This window comes from Apium graveolens, chromosome 4 (assembly GCF_009905375.1).
Source record: "Apium graveolens cultivar Ventura chromosome 4, ASM990537v1, whole genome shotgun sequence".
Taxonomy (NCBI): domain Eukaryota; kingdom Viridiplantae; phylum Streptophyta; class Magnoliopsida; order Apiales; family Apiaceae; genus Apium; species Apium graveolens.
Window position 1 is genome coordinate 270513640 of NC_133650.1, and position 22340 is coordinate 270535979.

General features: G+C 33.8%; 4 protein-coding genes across 5 annotated transcripts; 1 reads left to right on the forward strand and 3 right to left on the reverse strand.

Moving 5' to 3' along the window:
- Positions 1-2522: 2522 nt before the first annotated feature.
- Positions 2523-4183, reverse strand: LOC141720980 (GATA transcription factor 5-like). Its single transcript, XM_074523698.1, has 2 exons — positions 3765-4183; positions 2523-3454 (listed from the first exon to the last, which is right to left on the reverse strand). The coding sequence occupies exons 1-2, from the start codon at positions 3885-3887 to the stop codon at positions 2660-2662; spliced, it is 918 nt and encodes a 305-aa protein (XP_074379799.1). The 5' UTR covers positions 3888-4183; the 3' UTR covers positions 2523-2659.
- Positions 4184-8284: 4101 nt separating this feature from the next.
- Positions 8285-12602, reverse strand: LOC141720981 (uncharacterized). Of its 2 annotated transcripts, none has more exons than XM_074523699.1 (7): positions 12000-12559; positions 11867-11921; positions 11430-11504; positions 11183-11274; positions 10075-10156; positions 9645-9728; positions 8285-8647 (listed from the first exon to the last, which is right to left on the reverse strand). In XM_074523699.1, the coding sequence occupies exons 1-7, from the start codon at positions 12311-12313 to the stop codon at positions 8540-8542; spliced, it is 810 nt and encodes a 269-aa protein (XP_074379800.1). In that variant the 5' UTR covers positions 12314-12559; the 3' UTR covers positions 8285-8539. The 2 variants fall into 2 exon arrangements, 1 of the variants encoding a protein (XP_074379800.1); XR_012574622.1 differs by lacking the exon at positions 8285-8647 and adding an exon at positions 10864-10955 and having other exon boundaries at positions 12000-12602.
- Positions 12603-13587: 985 nt separating this feature from the next.
- LOC141720982 (NADPH-dependent aldehyde reductase-like protein, chloroplastic) lies at positions 13588-14654 on the forward strand. Its single transcript, XM_074523700.1, has one exon. The coding sequence runs from the start codon at positions 13694-13696 to the stop codon at positions 14486-14488; it is 795 nt and encodes a 264-aa protein (XP_074379801.1). The 5' UTR covers positions 13588-13693; the 3' UTR covers positions 14489-14654.
- Positions 14655-15603: 949 nt separating this feature from the next.
- On the reverse strand, positions 15604-20482 carry LOC141720985 (putative serine/threonine-protein kinase PBL18). Its single transcript, XM_074523705.1, has 6 exons — positions 19961-20482; positions 19120-19460; positions 18910-19045; positions 17948-18084; positions 17612-17735; positions 15604-16403 (listed from the first exon to the last, which is right to left on the reverse strand). Exons 1-6 carry the CDS (start codon positions 20127-20129, stop codon positions 15853-15855), a joined length of 1458 nt encoding a protein of 485 aa, XP_074379806.1. The 5' UTR covers positions 20130-20482; the 3' UTR covers positions 15604-15852.
- Between the last annotated feature and the right edge of the window lie 1858 nt (positions 20483-22340).

The window sequence follows — 22340 nt, forward strand, 5'->3', positions numbered from 1 at the left end:
GACTAGACTTGCACCACTAGATTTTATTTTGGACGATCCGTCAAAACGAAAAACCCAACACTCCTTTAGAGTTAAGTCTTCCTTCCTAGAACGCCTCCTCCTTGAAGCAGTCTCCTCCTCCGACAAATCTGAATCTCTCTCAAAGTAAGGCCGAGGGAAGCCTCGTCCTTCGAGAATTGGGACCGAGCCACGGATATATTGGGGTGTCCGTCCTTATCCTTCTTTTTGACATGAGATCCCACTTTTTTCAATCTTAGGGTACAAGGGAATCCCGTAAGGAGGATTAGTAATCCCTAGGATCACGACAGTAGAAAACTCATACCCAGCGGGTTGAGAATTCAGCGGTGCTTGGCAATAGTTGGAATTGTGGATTCGACGCTTATAAAACTACAATAGGGGGATTCGTCCATACTAGAGGATCTTGGATTAGGGGATTCGCCTATTGAGTCTGAGTCTCAGTTGCACCCACATGAGCTCCTCCTCTGACGGTGGCATATGTCGAGTGTAAAGGGATCTCCACCATGGATGAGAGTGTCTGTGATGGAATTGAATCATCAGTTCCATTATTATTTATACTTCGTGTGCTCGTCATGGTTAATGTTGCTTTCCCATGTATGGCGTCAAATCTTGTCAAATAAAAATTAGGGTTTCGTTTCTATTTAATGCTAAAACTGTTGAGTTTCTAGCTTTAATGGTTACACTTGTGTTCAAGACTAAAGATACTCACAAAATGCCTACGTATCTCTGTGTTGTAAATAATCAAGCCACGTACTTTTATGTTGAGGGGTAGAGCCTTTTATATAGATATTGAGTATAGGGTGAGACTTCAGTTGGGAGGTTTGGTGGACAAGCCTCCAATTTAGATCAATTTCCATGTTGGACAATACTTTTGTTGAAGTAGACCTCGTCATCAAGTCAGATCGGCGGGCCTATCACGTACCTGATTTAGGGATATTGACGTCAAGCGTCTCGACCTACTCGGGTCATCAGGACCTAGGACCTATATTGAGCTGTGATCGTCACGACCTACTTTCGGTCGTGGTCTTCATGACCTAACTTAGATCGTGATCGCCACGACCTGGGTCGTAACGTTCACGGTCTTTGACCATTGACTTTCCGGTCAACTTCGGATATAATAAATTTATTATTAATTATATATTTACCGATTACCTTTCATCCATATCAAGTATAGTATAAATAAGAATTCTTAACTAAAAAGTAATATATTTGAAAATTAAACAATATCGTGGAATAATTGGTTTGATAATAATTTTTAAATTGCAATTTCATGTTTAGCTATAAACCAAAACATTGAAAATAAATATATTTTTTGCTAAATGCAAATAAATATTGTTAACACTTAAGAAATATAAATGGATTTATTTTATTTTTTTACATTTATGTTTTATTTTAATCTTTATAAAATTATATTTTGGAAAGAAAACAAAGTTGTTGCAGGTGTGTATGTATTTTTGTAAATTTATACTCCATTTTTTAATTGATTAATAATATGTTTATAGTAAATATTTGGATTTAAAATTGAGTTTTAGTTCGAAATTCTTCTTTACATTTGAAATAAACTTTTTATTTGCAAGTCATATGTGTGACTAGTCACTGGTGTTGGTGTAATATGTAGCACCAAGAAAAAAAAATAAAATTATGCAAAGTGAGAGAGCGCTCGTGTCCAATTCCACTAAATAAAATTTTCCTTTATTTAGGGTTGTGTTATTTACATAGCAGAAATTTAACTTTCAGGGTAAAAAGTTACTAAAGAGTAGTGTTGTAAAAATCGAAAATCGGAGAAGAACGGTCGAGTTACCGATTTAGGATTAATTGAAAATCGGGAATTAATCGAAAGGATTAATCGGAATAAAAATCGGATGTATTATAATATTAAATTATATTATTATCATAATTTAAGTTATTTATTAACAAATTTGTATTTATTATATCATAATTTATATACATATTCATATTTAAATTAATAGAGTATTTTAAATTTAATAAATAATTATATATCCAATAAAGAAAAATTCATAAAAAGTAATCGAATTTCAGAGATCGAATGAGTTAAATATTTTGTAGGAAATTAATCGGTTGAATGGGAGATTTATAGAGAATTTTTAGAAGAGCTAAAGAGACATAAATGCTCTCATTGTTTTCATTTGCTTTATATTATTGTGCTGACATGGGGGTAGTTTTATCTTTTCAATAATTTTTATTCCGTAACTAAAAGTTTTCCTTTTATTTTTAGTTAGACACAAAATTATGTGCATCTAGTCACTAGTGTATGTTATGATGATAGCAAGGCACTGTGTGTTCCAAACATTGAAGTACTCGGGTTTCACTTCTCTGCTGATGAGTAGTCATGTAACATGTTTAAGCTGCTGGAAACTCTCAATCCGTTCAATTTTAACAAAGAAAGATATTTCCACAGGCCTATTACTATTTCGTCATTCATCAACTGTATTCTTACCAAGCAGTAAACACTGACAAACCTGAAACCAAACAAGAGAAAGAACTACAAAGAAGAAACCTAAAGACTTCCATTCAATAAAATATTACGGTTCCTCAATACTAGTCACATGCTTGATAAACTCAAATTCTTTCCATGGCTTAATCAAAAGACTAAAACTTTGATTGGAGAACCACATTCACACTACTGGAAGAAAGAGTTGGAGGAAAGATGAGACATGGTTCTCATCTCCAAGACTTTCTTGTGTGAATTGGAGTGCTTATAGCTAACAAAAGTTGGACTTTTAGCTGGCCTGTATTCAGGCAGCAGTCTGCCTGACTTGTACCTCACCCCACATGCATTGCACAGTGTCTTTGGACCTAATGGCCCTGCTCTCCATTGTGGGGTCTTCTGTGATAAACAATGGGTGCATCTTCTTGCCTGCTGCTGCCCATTGTTGTCTCCTAAGATGCCCCAGATTTCCTCTTCTTTCTCCATCATCAAAGTATTCACATTATTGACCCCCTTTTCTTCCTCATTTTTCGGCTTCTGCAGCTGTTTTATTTTTCCGTTATCAAGTTCTTTCGTTTCCTCCTTTTTGGGCAAGATAAGTTCACTGTCAGCTAACCAATATGCTTGTTCAAGCAAAGGAGGGTCTGAGTTTGTCATTTGGAGATGATGGGACCAGCTTGTGAATTGGCTAGTGATTCTTCTGGATTTGTTACCAATTGGGCCTCTGGTCCTTTTGCTTCTTGCCTTGCTTGGTATCACAAACTTATGTAGGATCCTTGACTTGCTGCTTCCTTGGGGTTTCACCAATTGCAAAGGCTTTATATCTGCTGCTTCTGCTGTCTTAGGAATGATTGTACTGCCACTGTTGCTGCTGCTAGTTTTTTCAACAATTTGGGGTGTCACTGCTGCAAAGGGTAAGCAATTCCCAGCGCTGGAGAAACAATCTTCGACGTATATCGACAGCCACTCTAAATTTATGTCGCCTTCCTGCATTTTTAAGCAAAACAAGAAAATAAAAAAAAGGAATATCGTCTTAATCTTAATGACCCTTTATGTAATGTTTGGCTTGTTACGGCAACTGACTGCATAGTCTGCAATTCTGCATCGCAGAAACTTGCACTATAGAAACATAACATTCTTGAGTTTCTGCAGAAAAGCATAGCTTGATTTTTGAAGAGGTAAAAATTTAAAGAAATAAGAACCACAACAGAAGCAAAATACATATGAAGAGTGACACTGGGAAGTGGCAGCCCTATGCAATCAAGAAGAGATAGAGAAGTACTATTTATAAGCATACCATACTGTTGCTGGAAAGCATATCATCCAGGCTGCCAAGCTTAGAGCAAGGAGAAAACAGTTGCTTCGGTTCATATTCAGGCGATCGATCACCGGGAACTGAAATATTCTGACAAAGGTCCATATCCGCAATCAAAGGATACAACCTTCACTAACCTCTAAATTGAATATAGAGAGAGAGAGAGAGAGAGATTAGACTGATTTGTAGTTCTTATAATGACTTGTTCTGTCGGTAGATAAAAGCTATAAAACAAAATACCATCGATATTTATCAATGAAAGAAAAATCCCACATTCCCATACCCCTGTTTTTTTTTTATTTGTCACCTATCTTAATTCATCACAAGAACAAAACTGTTGATAATTTTATGCACACATACACAGCATAATCTGTGTTGATGATTCATTATTTCTTATTAAGGTAATTGAGCTCTCAATCATTCCACTAGAACAGTATATCATATGTTTTCAACTTTAAATTAAATACATATATACTTATATTCTTTTGCTCGGAGTAAAAGCAGTTGTTAAATTTTTGAATGCAGAAAGTAATTGATAGGCCCACTAGTCTAGTGGCCACTCTATTTCTGTATTACAGGCTTGCACTAAGTGCTATTCCTCACAAGTGAGGGAGAGAATAATGCCATGACCTTGTAAGAAGCACACAAACCAAGACATATTTTGTGTAGAAAAACATACAGTATAATTGCATTCCAAAAAATATCTAACGATATGGTGCCAGATTCTCGAATTTCCAGAACCATGATATTCTGAAATTGGTAATTACTTCTGCTATTCTGCATCAGGACAGTAAAGATTGAGCTCAACAGGAATCCATTTTTTTCAAAAGCAAATTAAAAAAACTATTCAAAAGGAGAGGAATCAATCAATATCTCTACTTAATGTACTGAAATAAATCAAATGAGAACCGGTTTTTAAATGACAGTAGAATTTAAGCTCAGTCTAAACCACCTTCATTTTTATATCAGCGGCAGAATCAAATTTACAATCTCATTTGTAAGAGTCTGCGTTTCTTTTATACACATTGACAGAATCTGAATATGTCTCTTCATAGACATCAAAACCATACTACTATTAATATAAAACCTTCTAAGTAGTTTGTACTACATACAAAGGATTTGCACTTGGGAACATATTATACGCACAACAGTAAAACTTTATTTCTGTAAGGGTCTTTCGGATTCAAAGTAAAAGAATTTCACTATGAAAGATATCCTTATGGAAATATCATTCTTCCTTCTAGCAAGTAGCAAGTGTGCATTTTTGTCAGTGCAAGATACAAATTTCCAATAATGTTAAACTTCATGTATGATTCCTATCACAAAAAGAATGATAGTCCCAGGCAGCTGGCAATACATAATTGGGAGTTGGGACCTCTACTATATGGATTTAAGGACAGGAAACCAAGAATTGTTCAAGCACATAACATGGTTTAGTCAATAATGTATCTAACAACAAAGAAAGAAAACAATGTAACTAAATTTTGTGCATAACATATTGAAGAGCAATAATACTCTCAGATTTATGGTAACAGATAGATGAGCCCCAACTACCAAATATAGCATTTATTGTATGAATAAGTTGTTGATACCTCATAGAAGGTGAGCAAAACATATGGAGTAAATCTCAGTACCTTGGATTTGTTCTTATATATCTGCATATCTACTATCAGGTTTCCAGGTCCCAAAACAGATCGATTTAACAATCAATATTTAGAATGATCAAGAAAGCAAGAAATTGAACAGAGCATATGAACTGACGAATTTAATATATAGATATGTATATAATTACCAACTAATGGATCTCAGGGTGACGCAGTTAGCTACAAAACCTGAAAGGCTAGCAATAGTATCAAGATCGACTCCATAAGATTAAAGTTGTGATACATAATTTTACCACCACCATTCAAAGAGCACATTAGCATTATGGAAAACCCAATAGATGAAGAAATATGCAAAATCGTGATTAGTATTAACACAAATTCATCATTTATTTCATCATCTCTTCATTATAATTAGAGTTCTAGGGTCGAAGAATATAATCTTATATGGACACTTTCAATCTTCGGATATATTACACCATTATGAAATCCATAAAATTATATACTCCAATAAGACTACAGGGCTAATACATAATTTTCCATGGTTAAATTATCCAGCAATATCGGTAATTTAAGCTTGATGCTCTGTACTGAAATAAGTACACATAATGTCCATAAAAGGCCACAGACTAGACAATAACTGTCAACTGCCTAGAAATAATTTTAGCAAATCAGTGGTGAAACTAAGGAAGAACTACTGATCTCCTTTAATAGCGTGCAGTCACTAGTACATGAGAGAATATCATTCGATTGAATCATTGGGGTTAGAACCGTGACTAACGGTTCACCTGAAAACAAACTAAATTATATTTATTAACATAACAAGACAACTAAAACCAACATAGTACTAATAAGTGAGATTGTACTCAAAAAAATATAAATGATTCTAGCTATTTCAATCACAGGTTCAAGTTCTTCAATTGGTTGGAGCATTTTCCGTCAAACAAGTTGTGTCCCTATGAAATTTAAGACATAAAAATAAGAATATATCAAGATTAAAAGATTAGAAAACATCCTTAAACAACTTAGCAGAATAACAATCTAGATCGAGCATAATTCAATCACCAACTACTCTATCTAATCACAAGAAATTCTAAGTAAATATCAAGCTAATTTCACTCTGGAAGACTCCCTAGAACAGACACTTGTAAGCTATTGACACTAGGTTACAAACCCGCTTTATATTATTCACTTCAGGGATCAAACTGCCATGCTTCTCAATCATCCATATTCCAAACGTACTCCAATATCATTGTTTTACATCTTTTCGTTCCTAGTTAAAGATCACTAGATAATAAAGAAAAAATATGAGGAAAGGAAACTAGTATTTAAAGACTTTCGAAAAGTGCTTTAAGTATAGAAACATATGACGTTGTGCATATAATGTACGTCAATGGTTCCCATTAGTTTGTAGACAATAAAACACCACTAAACCACCCTAAGCTTCTAATCTATAGATGATAAGGGCCTAATGTCTATAAAATGGAGTCAATTGGAACATCTCAATTTTAGACACATTCAACTATGAGAAAACTATATCGCTTGATAAACAATAAAGCCAAATATATCCCTTACACACACAATGCTTTGGTGCTATATGTCATGTAAAGAGTGGCTTGAATTTATGATTTTAAATTTTAAAATAAGTTTAAACCACTGATGGCAAAAGTTTAGTTTTCAGGCGGACAGTTATTTGGTTTAATAGTTTTGGTCTTTGTAATAAAGTAACTTATCTCGATAGCAACTGCCTAATTATTTCAGGTGCTCCTGTGATTGCAAGCAGTCATTTGATAAAGAACCAGACAGCAGACAGGTCTAGAATAAAAGAAGTCATTGACATCACATGTAATTTATATGTAGTACAACTCGAGCCAGCATACTTATCAAAGTCATTACATGTCTACACAAACCTACAAAGTATATCCCACTTCAAAGTTGGAAGAATATAATTATATGTTAAAAAAATATATATGCAAAAGAACTGGAGTATTATATCGAGGTAAATATATCTATGGTTAAATAAGTTTGTGGGAAACCTAATAGCCAGCAACACATATTTCCTGCGACCGAAAATAATCAAAACCTTACAGTTCAATATAATAATTAAGTATATATAAACTGAACAACTTTTTATGCCAGACCATTTCCATACATTTCATAAAAGCGATTTCTCTATTTACTATTTAAAATGAAAATCACAGAGCAGCTAAAACAATGGAGCCTCTATCTTTATTGCTGCCTGATACGAAAATTCTCAAGGGATTATCCTTCACGAGGGTCTTACTTAGATGCTGTTTCTATATTAAAAAAACTTCGATAAACAAAGTAATAAAAGGAATAATATGGCAACCTTACCGGGAGGCTCACAAGTCACAAGTGTAAGTTAATGTCAAACAGAACTGTTTCTATGATCCGCGATGCAATTATAATGGTAAAAAAATCGTCTATTAAATATCTAAAAACAACAGCTGTAATTTTTTAGGATCAATTACAAGATCATCAAAGATTAAAAGCCGGTAAATTTAACAAATAGAGAACGTGTTGTACATGTATTACTTGATAACAGAGTGAAAGCCTGATATGAAAATGGAAATTTAGCCACACACATAAAATTGGAGATATCTAGTAAATAAATATTATCATGCACAAAGATGGATTAATGAACACACAGCTCGTACAGTGAACACGTACCAGAAGATTCAGAACATTCTGGAAAGTTACTTGAAGATGTTCCAAAAAAGAGGGAAGGCGATAGAGCCTGAAATTAAATATCACCATAATTGGGAAAGTGAAAAGCTCATTAGAATCATTTAATTTACTTATGCTTAAGAATTCCAGGGAACTAAAAAGATCAGTCTTCGAACAAACATAATATCTAAAAGAATTACCGAGTTCTTTAAATAAGTGTAAAAGGTAAAGCCACTTGAATATATACAAAAAAAAGAAGTTAATATTAGTACAACTTTATATACATGTCAAACCATTAGAAATTAGACATCAAATCCTTAAACCAAATTATACAATTAGCTCTTTTAAAACATGGAACAGCATGTAATAAAAGTAAGATGCTCAGATGATACTAAGTCTTAAAGTTACTCTATATGTAATACGAAAATGTACACATGACCCTGTGTTGATTTGTTAACATGATGATGGCTATGCTAGGTATTCTTGCCACTCTTCTGGCGTTTCCTTTCTTATTTTCAGCATCTGTATCGCACTGTATGTCAAGGGAATGGCAATTATGTCGTAGTCTTTCGGCGCCTGAAAAAACAAAAGAAGGCAGGATGATTATACTTATTGCTAATCAACTCATTACATTATTATACTTTATATATATATATGACGGCTTAAACCCCAAATCTTCTGCTTGCAACTTACAGTATAAAAACTGGAAAACCTAGATGTCCATGTTTATAAATGACAGCAGTGACTTTATTTTCTAGACATGGAATCTATACCACACCTAGTTCTTCAATATATCTATAAATGTCAAGCAGATGAATGTCCCAAAAGATGGTTGAAATATATTTATTTACTACTGTAGAAAAACAAAAAAAACCACGACAATTTGTTCTCGGGTACCAAATTTATGTTTTATCTTGACTTCACTTTAATCTTATTTATAAGAATATAACTTATTTCATACTATAGTTGAACATGTCATATCGCTATTCGCTGGGCTAGTCCCTCAAGATATTTCTCTTCACCTGTAGAATTTAACGTTCGTTTTTAATTTGAAGAAGAAAAGGGAGTTTCTTATATCATATTTCGAATAGATTTATGCAGTCTCGAAAGCAAAACAGACTGCATGATACCAGCCCATAATAATCAGTAATCTGTGTAAAGTTGCTATCAGAATTTTCTATAGTACCCACTAGTTTTTGTACTGATATAAAAAATTTAGTATGATCGTTGATAAAAATAAATTAGTATTAAGTAGATAACATAGGTCTCCCATATGAGTAACATGTGTACATCTGCAAGGTGAAAAAGAGACTACAATTTGACCAAAATTGCTAAATTTATTGTCAGTTTGTCACCCTTAATTATAAACATGGAAAGGGTTCAACTAGTGTCCTACATCTATAACCTTCTTATGTACTGCCACACTGTGGCATCACTCAAATCTAAATTCATCGCAGCAAATACTCTCTGTTGGTCAACCTGGATGTCCTACTTCTTTAAGGTTTCAAAAATTTAATACAGGCAGATAAATAAAGTTTTGATGATTTTACTGTTAAGGAAAACTAATTATCACCTTGGGAATCTTATTCAGTTTCATGTTTGCTTCCTCTAAAATCTTTTGACCTTTTCTATTGTTGCAACGGGAACATGCAGTAACCTGTCAGCCAAAAGACATGGGTGATAAGACTTTATAAAAATGATAATGATGAAATGGTAATGAAGAATTCAGTATCATATGTCACATTAATGACTAATTTTTTTAGAATCTACAAACACAATATTGTGCAAAAATATTGCAAGTGCCTTTTTCTGTTAAAAGATCAGTTTTGTCCATCCACAAAAACTTAAAAGTGGGCAGTTTCCTATTATTTTAGAAGGTTGATGGAAGGATAAACTAGATGACCAGCATTATAGACATATTAATTTATTCATCAAGATAGCTATTAAAAGCTTAAAAATATGGAACAAAACACGTTTTATGGATAGATACTACATTGACATACCAGGTTTTCCCAAGTCCATTCCCCACCTCTCGCAGTTGGAACTACATGGTCGATTGTCAGGTTTTCACTCGAAGAACAGTACCTGTTTCAAAGAGGTGTCACATGAAATAAGAGAGTATAATGATCTATAATGCTATATAATATAATAGAACCTGCACGAGCAAAGAATTTGTCAGACCAAGCTACATTACTACAGCTGACCAGCTCTTATAGAAGGAATAGTGTCCCTATCTGATAGAAAGAATTGCAGTTTATAATTACTTTATATTAGCCAGTTCATAGTAATCTCAAATAATGAGGTTTCGTTATATCTCTCTCCAAAAATTTCCACTATCATCTGCCTCTTAATCACTCTATAAGTTGCCTGATTCCCCTTAAAATCTATCTATTTGTAATCTCTATATACTATACTTCTTTTTGTTTTCACCTAATTCGGGATACCAAAATCTTTCATATAAAAGTAACCAAAAAATTAAAACAAGACACTTAAATATGTTAAAAGAACAGGCAGTAGAGGAAAATTTTAAAAAACTAATTTATAGTGGCTCCTGAAAAGAGATATTAGTATATGATCCTAGAGCAACAGATCTTTGCAAAATTTATTATCAACTTATTTGAACACAGGAAACTATACCTTTCTATCAAGGAAATAGAAAGAAAGAAGAGATAAATATATCAAGGAAATAATACGGTCATAGTCCGCCTTACAAACAGGAAGAGTATGTGATGATAAGCACGCGTCGCTGCAAGATTTATCCTCTCAACTAAATGGAAAACAGGAAAACGTACAAGTTTGTTCAACAAGTAAAATATGAGAAGCGGAGTTTCTTGAAGAGAAACTAGTGCAAAATATGGCAATCGGTTGGGTACAGGAAATTCTTCTGCACATCCAAGAAGGTTTGTAAGTAATTTGGTAATTCGAGAAGCTTCTTACAGATTCTAGACAACTGAGAATTTCTATAGTGTCATATGTAATGATTGTCGAATTAACCACATAAGTTCTGAAATTTTCTATAAGTTGAATAGAAAAGAGACAAACAAAGACAGCACATGATAAAGTTGCCATGTTCACAATAATTAAAAATGATAGTATGTGAAGACTACTTACTGACAAGTAAAACTGTCCCGAGCAAGGATATTTTTACGACTGAGGGTACTTCTTATTCTTCTTCTCTTGACAGCTTGCAACAGATGTGGTACCTGGAAGAAGAAACCAACCAGTATCATTTAAAATATTATTCTTCATTACAGATGCCATGAGGATTAGAAAAAATCAGAAAATTTGACATATAGAAATCGAGTGAACAAAAGCAGTTAAAGTAGTGGTGGTTGTGTAGTGTTATAGCAGTGAATACCCTTAAAACTGCAGGTATAAAGAAGGATCCGCTAGGAGAATTGACGGTCCGGTCATAATATTCCAGAACATCAGCCTGTAAAACACAAAACCTTTACTTCAACTAAAAATATTAGCGTATTCTCCCAAGTATATGCAACAGAACAGGAAAGAAAAGCAGTCCAGATTTAAATATTGAATATCACAAAGATTATAACCGAGGACAAATCCCTATCAAGCAATCAATATTACTACGAGTTCTCTATTGTACAAGATTATTAATGATCAATTCAGTGTAAAGTGTAAATTAGGACAATAATTTGCTCAAAATAAAACATATAGACAGTAATCGTAGAAATCAAGTAATATCATAAAAACCAACAAGTGGAGTATCTGTAACTTGACACATTTACTAATAGCAAAGGTAATTGAAGTTAATACACAGATAACAAATTGAACCTTGTCCATAAACTCCAAACAGATGGCACGTTTCCAGCAGACAACATTTATAGGCCTGAAACAACAAACATTATAAACATAGCAAATATAAATCAAAAAATGAGAGGATAAGAAATACACAATCACTACAAACCTGTAAGAGACATCCAAGACCAAACCTCGAAAACAAGACAATTCGTCTCGAACATAATCCCGATCATCGAAAAACAGATCATAACCAACATTACAGTAGCTGTCATCACCACTATTAACATCTTCTTCCTTGAGCTTAAAATCATCATTTGATGAGGATATAGACGATGAAAACGAAGAAAGTAACCTAGAAGTAGTTGCATTAAACTTAAATTTACACAAATGAAATTGATATCTGGGTTCGAATCCGATCAACAATCCGTGGCCATCGAAGAGTGGCTTTACTCCACATTGTGCTTTAATCAACAGTGCCATTGATCAGTAAATTAGCAGTTAAAAATCTGGTATAATGTTATACTATATAATTATATGTATGTATGTTAATTACGTTTTTGTAAGTATAAGTCATGTGTGTAATGTCATGGTTGTTCGGCAGAAATGTTGAATTCAATTTGTATTATCCAAAAATCTGTTGCCACATATTTTTGTTGCATATATCCTCTACTTCATATGCCACTGGTTTAGTGCCAATATGTTGTCATTGTTTCATCTTTCTTTAGTTTTAGTCCTTGAAGTTTAGCATGTTATTTGACATCTCCATATAAATTAAAAAACTCTCTTAACGAAAACAACATCAACCAATAAATTAATCAATAAACCGTTGAATACATGTTCTCAACAAATATGTTATCAAGTAAATTAATCAATACACATCAAAAATAATAAACTATTCACCAAAGTAATACAAACACCTAATTAACAAAAAATAAAAATAACAAGAAACAAAAAATGAACAAAATATTATTCATTGAAAATTGAATGTTCAGACTAATAGTAGGTAACCCAAAATCAATACCCCCTCCTTACCACAATACGTTTCCCATTTTGACTTTTGTCACTGTTCACGTTAAATGATTGACTATTTATTTACGGTTAATCTATAAGATCAAACATAGTCATGAGTAATCTTGTTATATTCATGCTTACGAGTATTTTAATACAGTGAAATTTTATATTCAATACTAATACGAAATTGAAGATATTAACAATTAAAAACATGCATTGGCAAACGTGTCCGATACAAATGGGAAAAGTATTTAAGGACAGAGGGAGTATAAAATAATTACTCCCTCAGTCCCGGTCAATTGTTATCGTTTCTGAGATAGTGTCCGACACGCATTTTAAGATAAATAAAAAGTATAGTTCTATAACCTTTTAAAAAAAAAATCTGAATAAAAGTTTAAACATGTACTCCCTCCGTCCCTCCCGGTTGTTATCGTTTCTGATAGAGTGTCTGACACGTATTTTAAGATAAATATAAAGTATAGTTTTATAATTTATTTTAAAAATTTTCTTTTTCTGAATAAAAATAGAATGTTTAAACTTTTATTCAGAAAAAGAATTTTTTTTAAAAAAATTATAGAGTTATATTTTTTATTTATCTTAAAATGCGTGTCGGATACCCTATCAGAAACGATAACAGCTGGGAGGGCCGGACCGAGTACGAAATATCGTGACAACATAAATATCAAAATATTAATTCAAGGACTCCTGACACGATCATGGGAATCAATTTTGTACTTCCCAAAATGGAAATGCTTTATTATGCTTTATTTATTGGGACTGGCTTGGGCCTACTGACCTAGATGAGAGGATAGAAAAATAGAAATTTCGTTATCTTCACTTTGTAGATCCATGGCAGAAGCAAGCGCCACACAACCTCCTCCACCATCTCCCCTCAAGCTCCAAGACCGAGTCGCAATCGTTACCGGCGGCTCCCGAGGAATCGGGCGAGCCATCTCACTCCACCTCGCCTCACTCGGTGCCAAACTCATCATCAATTACACTTCCAACTCAACTCAAGCAAATCTCCTCACGACTCAAATCAACTCATCCTCCTCATCTCCACGCGCCGTCGCAGTCCAAGCCGACATCTCCGACCCGCTCCAAGTCATCCACCTCTTCGACACGGCCGAGTCATCCTTCAACTCGCCTATCCACATCCTAGTCAACTCAGCTGGCGTCCTCGACTCCACTTACTCTTCTGTACTCAACACTAGCTTAGATGACTTCGACCACACGTTTCGTGTCAATACACGTGGCGCGTTCCTCTGTTGCAAAGAGGCCGCCAAACGGTTGAGTTTTGGCGGGAGAATTGTGTGTATGACGTCATCGATGGTTGGTGGATTGAAGCCGGGGTTCGGGGCGTATGCGGCGTCGAAAGCGGCGGTGGAGGCGATGGTGAAAATCATGGCGAAGGAGATGAAAGGGAAGGGGATCACGGTGAATTGTGTGGCTCCGGGGCCGATTGCGACGGAGATGTTTTATGCAGGGAAGACGAAGGAAATGGTGGAGAGAACTATCGCGGAGTGTCCGTTGGGACGGTTAGGGGAAGTGGAGGATGTGGCTCCGGTGGTCGGGTTTTTGGTTAGTGAGGAAGGAGGGTGGGTTAATGGTCAAGTTGTTAGAGTTAATGGTGGTTATGTTTGAGCTTCTTTGTATGTTTTGTGCTAATGGTGGTTTTGTTTGAGCTTATTGGCATGTTTTGTGCTAATGGTGGTTATATTTGAGCTTCTTTGTATGTTTGTGCAATTGAATAAATAATTGAAATGATGAATCTGCTATTTTGCGCAGATTCCAGTTACTTAAATAAAAATTAAGCATATTAAGAAAAGTTTAGCACGTCTGAGTAGGGGTGTTCATGGGTTTGTCAACCCGATTAAACCGACCCAACTCAACCCTCTTTTAGGCCGATTAAACCGTTTTAAAAAAACCCGATCCATGGTTGGGTTAAAAAAATTTCAAACTGCATTAAATGGGTTGGGTACGGGTTCAAGTTTTTTTCGGCCAACCCAACCCAACCCGATTTAACTTAAGTCTCGTTCGATAATTTAAATATAATTTATATATTATATGCAATTGTACATTATACAATATAATTATTTTCATTTATAGTTATATTTTGTGTATGTGTATATGATTTACGACATGATATACATTACTAAAATTTCAATTTAATCAGATTTAAAGAATAATGCTATAATCGTAAGTTCTACTATTCGAAATTATCAATTATATATGGCATTGAAACTTTTTTTTTTATATAATCATTCAATCCGTTCAAACCAACCCAACCCGACCCAAACCGATGTACGACGGGTAGGGTTGGTTTACGATTTTATATTTTACGGGTTGGGTCGAAAATTTTCAAACCGATTTAATTGGATTGGATCGTAAAAACGCCTCCAACCCGGCCAACCCGACCCATGAACACCCCTACGTCTGAGAGCTATTTCATCGTTAAGCTATATATATCTTATTGTCTATTTGTGTTACAATCTGTGATCAAGAAGCTTAGAGAATTGTATTGAAATGATCTGATGAAGATTATTTACAAATGCTCAAGGTTAAGCTATATATACATGTATGTATAGATTAGCACACTATCTATCTACAAGACAAGAGTTAGTTATAACAGAATATGACAACTAAGGTGGTTCACGTTGCACACATATATGTACCAATAATTTGAGATTGGAGAGGCAGGCTAAGCCATAGTTCCTGGCTATCTAAAGTTTGATCTTTTACTAAAGATCATCTTCAAATAGAGAAGGTAAATTTTGAATTGAAATTTACACTATACAATATTCTATCGAACATAAGGAGTAAAGATAATCGAGACAATTATGAGGAGTAAGAATAGCCCTATTACTTGTAGATCAACTCTTCAACTTTTTACAATCCGCATAAGCCATTTGGGTAAAATGGGGTTTAAATTTTTAAGTAATAGATTGATGAGAAGAGGTCAAATCTACATTGTAAAACTACAAATTTTATCATCAACAAACTCTTATTTATCTTCGCGTGAAGACAGCCCCGTCTGATCTGGTTGACATTGTACGTTGAGCTGGTAATGGAGTTCCTTTTGGCAATTTTTCTGTTTGGTGACTTGGGCAAGGAGATACTTTTGAATGTTGAGACCTTGCATCACGTTGAGACCTTGCATGAGAATGTTTATATAATGTGGCCTCAGACAGCGAGAGGGGGTCAGATGCTTCATCGCTGCTGTCAATCGAAGATGACCGTGAAAGAGAGCGTTTCATATGTGGGATCTTATCTAAAATATACACCACTTCTGACATTTGTGGGCGATATTTGGGTTCAATATGAGCACATTGTAATGCAAGATTTGCAGCCACATAAGCTCCTCTCCGGGAATACTGACCCTCTAACTTCGAGTCCATGATTCGAAATAGCTTGCGCTTGTCGGGTAGCTGTGGCCTTACCCAGTCTACCAGTTTCTGCTCTGGACCAGCTCTACTTCTATCGACAGCAAAACGTCCTGTTAGGAGTTCCAGCAACACTATTCCGAAACTATAGACGTCACACCTTGTAGTGAGCCGACCTGTTTAACAAAATAAATAAAAGCATTGGAAAAGATTAAGAAATACTGACATGAGGATCAATTCCTAACTAGAGAAAGCAATGGAGTTGGGCAAGCTTGGGCTTATAACAAAATGAGATTACCAGGATGTAATATAAGAAAATGATATTTACATGAACATTTCTATGCTTAATGAAAAGGGTAAGAAAAGTCCCAATCATAACACCAAGAAGATAAATGCATTAGTGTGTGGTAATATAGTATACTGTATATTGCAAAAGTTCTACGAGGTCTCAATTTTACATTAAACTATCTTTCATTATATTTTATGTTATGACAAGCGACGATGAACGTTTAAAATAGTACAATTGAGCATAGACAATGACTCTAGGCAAATTTTCAAAATTTTGAACTATTGAATTAGAAAAGTTTTTAATTGCAATATTAATACATTTAGCCCCCAAAGTAGGGACTTTGATGAAATCTTAGGGATGGATTCTAATGAATTAAGATAATACACCTATAACTAAATTTGTGGACTCTGATCCCAAAGAACTTAAGATTCTGTAGCTGAAGTCTAAGCGTGAACTTCATAGAATTTGATGAGATCACGATCTATCCCTTCACAAAGGATACTAACCAAAGATGGATGTTATCTTCTGCAAGTATAACTATTACGGGGTTGTCCAGTGATGTGCTATATCTTGTGCTATAGCTAAAATATAGAACAAAAAGTAAAAAATCTCAATCCAATGGTGTGCTAAATTTTGTGCTAAAATAGCACAATGCTATAGTTTGTGCTAAATTTAGCACAAAATATAGCATTGTTCTATAATTGCCAACTCATCAAAAAGTTAAAAAAAGAGGAGAAATGGATGAAATAGGAAATTAAAAGTGTGAGGTACTTGGAAGGTAGGTAAATTTGTAATCAAAAGTGTAGTATATTTTGGAAGTTATTTAAATTTAAAACAAGATTTAGAACAAACCATTGGAGACATGGTGCTATTTTAGCACCAAAATGTACTTTTTTCATGTTAAATTATAGCAATAGCTACACTTATATTTAGCACACCATTGGCTTTGCTCTTATGGGGCTGTGACTTAGTTAAAATGCAAGCAAAAAAGTAGACCTGTGGCACAATATTATGGGGCTGCATAACCTTTACGCGGTTATTTGCTAATTGCTATTAATGACATGACTTAGTTATAATGCAAACAGAAAAGTAGACCTGTGGCACAATACTCTGGGGCTGCATAACCTTCTGTACCGAAGACTCGGGTGGTTACATGAGTCATATCACCTGTTGGACCAGCTTTCACCAATCCAAAATCTGAAAGCTTTGCATTAAATTCCTGCATTAGTTACATATTATTAATCTGATTAATAGGATTATTATCCAACAGAACAGAACATCACATCACATCTTTTATAGGACCTTCAATGAATATTGATTTCACTTCTGAGGTGAAATAGGACTATATAAAGTAAGCCAGATTAATATTTGAAGGGAAATATAGGATGCAAGAGACCACTAAAAACGAAAGTAATATTGTACTTAGCATACCGAATCTAGCAAAATATTGGAAGCCTTAAAATCACGGAAAATAATCTGAGGGTCAGATTGATGCAGGAAACAAAGACCACGAGCACTCTCAATTGCAACTTTTAATCTTATATCCCATGACAGAGGTCTTCCACTCCCTGAAAATTAGACAGATTTAAACTTAACAAAACATTCATACATGTGTAGCTTAAAAATATGTCTCTCTTCTGGTAGATATGTGGTACCGTATTTACTTATTCATCAAATGCTATCTGCTAGTACTAAAGTTAGAGAACTATGTAATATACCACTTGTAACTTAATGTTTAATCAATTATATTTCTAGCTCGGTAACATGTAATTTGTATCCCATCACCCTAATGCTTGCTCGTTTGTACCTCTAACACCTTTTATGTCTAAATTATTCACAAATCTGATATGTCTGTTGTACATTTACCTTTATCCCTTTCATAGAATGTGTAAAATTTCACAAATAATGTCTTCCTTGGCATGCACCCCCATGTCAGAGAATTGCCCTTGATGAATTTAGACTGGAAAGGTGCCATAATCACAAAATAACAAATATTACGGTGCTAGAAATAATTGATTAAGCCATCTGGAGCAACAGATATCTTCGTTTTACAAGTATTTTTGTATAGCTTAAAACAAGTCTATCTTCCGGTGAATGTATTTTGGTCGGGGTGTCTACACTGATCATAACATTTGTATGCCAAACACCTTAATATATGCTTATTTGTTCCTTCTTAATCCCTTTTCTGTATAAATCAATTGTAATCCTCACACTGTTGATTGACAAACACAAGTATCTTTTAGGTGCACACAAAAAACATCCTATAATTCTTTTTGATGAATTTCAGACAGAAGAGGTGACATATGTACAGATTAGCAAACATTAATTTGTTAATGATGAAAATAAATTTTAAAGTGCTAGAGGTAAATAATTTGGTGAATTAGTTAACTTACTTGCAAATAGATGATTCTCTAAGGATCCTTTAGACATGTATTCATAGACCAGCAATCGGTGATCACCGTCCAAGCAAAAGCCAATGAGCTTGACCAAATTTTCATGATTGAGTTGGCCAAGATAATTTATCTCACTCTGCAAAAATCTAGTCATTAGTTAATGATACACAAAAGTGAGAATAGAAGAAATTAATTTAGGCAAAAACCCACCAACCACTCTTTATGACCTTGGAACCCTTCAGGCTTGAGCTTCTTTACAGCAACTACCATTCCTGTTCCAGGCTTGGCAGCAGTAAGTGCTTCCTCGTCTAACCACCCCATGTACACATCACCGAAACCACCTTCTCCAAGAAGACAGTCACTTCGAAAGTTTCTAGTGGCATTACTGAGTTCAGTATATGTAAAGGATTTCAAATGCGGAGAAGATAATATTTCACTCTCAGGCCTTGGAATAGGCAAAACTCGGGTTTTATCATTCTTGTTGGAAGCCGCTAAAGGTTTAGATGGCGTAGGCAAAGGATGACTAGTACATTCAGAATTTTCTACCGTCCCTGGAAACCAAAAACTGATTCAGTGTATACAACGTGCAAACTCTGGCTAGTTATACCACAAACAATCAAATGTCTAATTATCTATGTATATGTAGTAGTACATGGCTATTCTTCATTCCAGATTATTAAAATCTGACCCCCTAAATAAGTTCTGCTGTTCGTGATTAGAGAACTCTCCCTCCATCTACCAAGAATGTGTTTCTTTTAACGAGATCATTCAAAGATACTAATAAATTAGCACACACGCAGTTCCATCTTGACCATTTGGTCAGAATCTCCAGCCTCATCAACAAGGTCATGTCCTTCATTGTTAGATTAAATGCAATATCCATAATCAGATTGTACCACTTTTAATGATGTCATCCAACACAAACAAAACTCTATAAACATAGTGATTTGCTTAAAAACAGATACAAGACATTAACGAAAAATAGTGATAAATTTCTATTTGATCACTAGCATATATATAGAGAGAAACACAGACATAGGTATAATATTACCAGGAGGGTGAGATGGCTGCGCGGTAACGGTTGGAACATCATCAATGGCTATATCATGAGGCCTTTGGATGCAGTTTCCCATCGTATAACGAAAACCAGCTCTTTTCTTATTAGATTCTCTCTTCTCTCCACTCTTTGATGGAGAGAAGAGATAAAAAACAGAACTCATCACATCCAAATCAATGCATGTATATATCTTTTATTAAAATAGTGTACAAAGTTTTCATCATTATATATATTAATATTAATAGATTAATTGATGATTATGAACATACAATTTAGATATTTGCACCCTGATTCTAGTAATTATCTCCAATGAATATAGCATCAATTGTGGAGTTAAGTTACTAAATATATCCTAAATCCTTCTAGGCCATTAATTATACTCCTAATCTTTAACCCTCCATTTGTAGATACACCTAGATCTCCCGGAGTCCAGGGTAGAATTGCACACTCATCACAGACACAAATTTTCATTCGATTTAAGCATTTCTCCATATCTGTAACATAATCATATAGACTCGTACCTTTGTTAAAATAAGGCGAGTATCTCTTAAAATATTTTACAACATTTTCCTTCTCATGTTGATTTCTTTCCTGTTATATATTATATATATTAGAGGTGTTCTAGAAGTCATATTGTTTGGTAAAGATATCTTTTAGTGATTAATCAGAGTGATTAATCGGATCAATTTATCAGAGTATTAATCAAAAATAATTTATTAATTAAATAATAAAATAATTCTATTTAAATTTCATTAACCTTTCATAAATATTACAAAAATAATATCACTTTTTATTAGTTCATACTTGATATTTAAGTGTTTTATACCTTTTTTAGATAGTTGATTTATGCATAATAATTAATACTAACTATTTAGTAGTTCGAAAGTTACTGACTAATATCAGTGTTCTAAAAATCGGTCTAGGCGGCCGCCTAGGCGGCCGCCTAGGCGGCGCCTAGGCACTAGGCGGTGGTAAAACGCCCCGACTCGGACCTAGGCGGTGATTTAGGCGTTTTTTCAAAAAATCGGGTCAAAATCGGGATTAGGCGGGCTAGGCGGTCAAAAATCGGTCCTAGGCAGTCTAGGCGGAAAATAATTAAAAAAAATATTTTTTTTACCTTTTAATAATTTAATTCATTAATTTCATAATTTCACACAATATCATGTCAATTTCTAATATAAAGTATTGGTAATAAGTAACAAGTAATCAAATATATTTACTTCCTCACTTAAAATATAAAATTAACATATTATAATTAATTTAAAAGTGTGAATTAAAATATAGTTAATATTGTAAACTCAATAATTAGTATATAACGCATGTCAAATGTGTAGATATTGTTTAATATCATTCTAATTTCTTTTTTCAAACAAATATTTGACATATTGATCATTATATAATTATAAAAATTAAAAATAATATTTATATTCTTCCGATTAATGTTCCGATTAATCGGTCCGATTAATCTCCGACTTGCCGATTAATCTCTCGAAGGTACCTCACCGCCCTGGCATGCCTAGCGATTTCTGGAACACTGACTAATATATATAAATAAGATATAACTTCGTAATTTGCTAAAATTAATTATATAGAAAATCAAGCAAAGGAGATTGTGATGGATGAATAAGAGTAATTTAATTGAAGAAACTTGTTCAATTATTAAATATTAGGATTTAGGGGGATATGATAGTCAATATAAGTCAATACACTATTATTAAATATTAATTATTATTTTGAATTTTTGACCGGAACTGACCGATTTTTAACTGAATTAGCCGACTTTTGATATATTTTTTAAAAGAATGCACCTTGACCCGATTTTCGATTAATCGAGACGAAATCCTTCTGAATCCCGATTAATCTATTAATTGTCCGATTTTTAGAACATTAGATTTTTTTAAAACATACATTTTTTTTTTGCAAAAATACGATCTTTTTTTTTAATTTTAATGTGTAAAAATACGATTTTACAATTATTTTTGCAAAAATAAGATTTTGCAACCGACAGCATTCAACCAGATACAAGCTCAAATATAACCCGATACAATCTCAATTGCAACTAAATTTTTTTTTGAACTTTTTCAGTTAAGTTGCATATATAGTTGCTTTTGGTTATAAACCGTATTTTTACAATTTTTTAAAAAAAATCGTAAAATTACAAAAAAAATTAGATAAAATAATATTTTTGATAATTTCTATACATAATATTATTTTCTTCAATCAACAAACTATGATTATAGTTAGACCCCGTTGTTTCACCAAGCACGCCTAAAGATACTATATAATATGTTGGATTATAATATGCACAAAAATTGTGGCATATTTTTTTTATTTTCATAACCATGCCTAGCATTATTCAAAATTTTGATCCAAA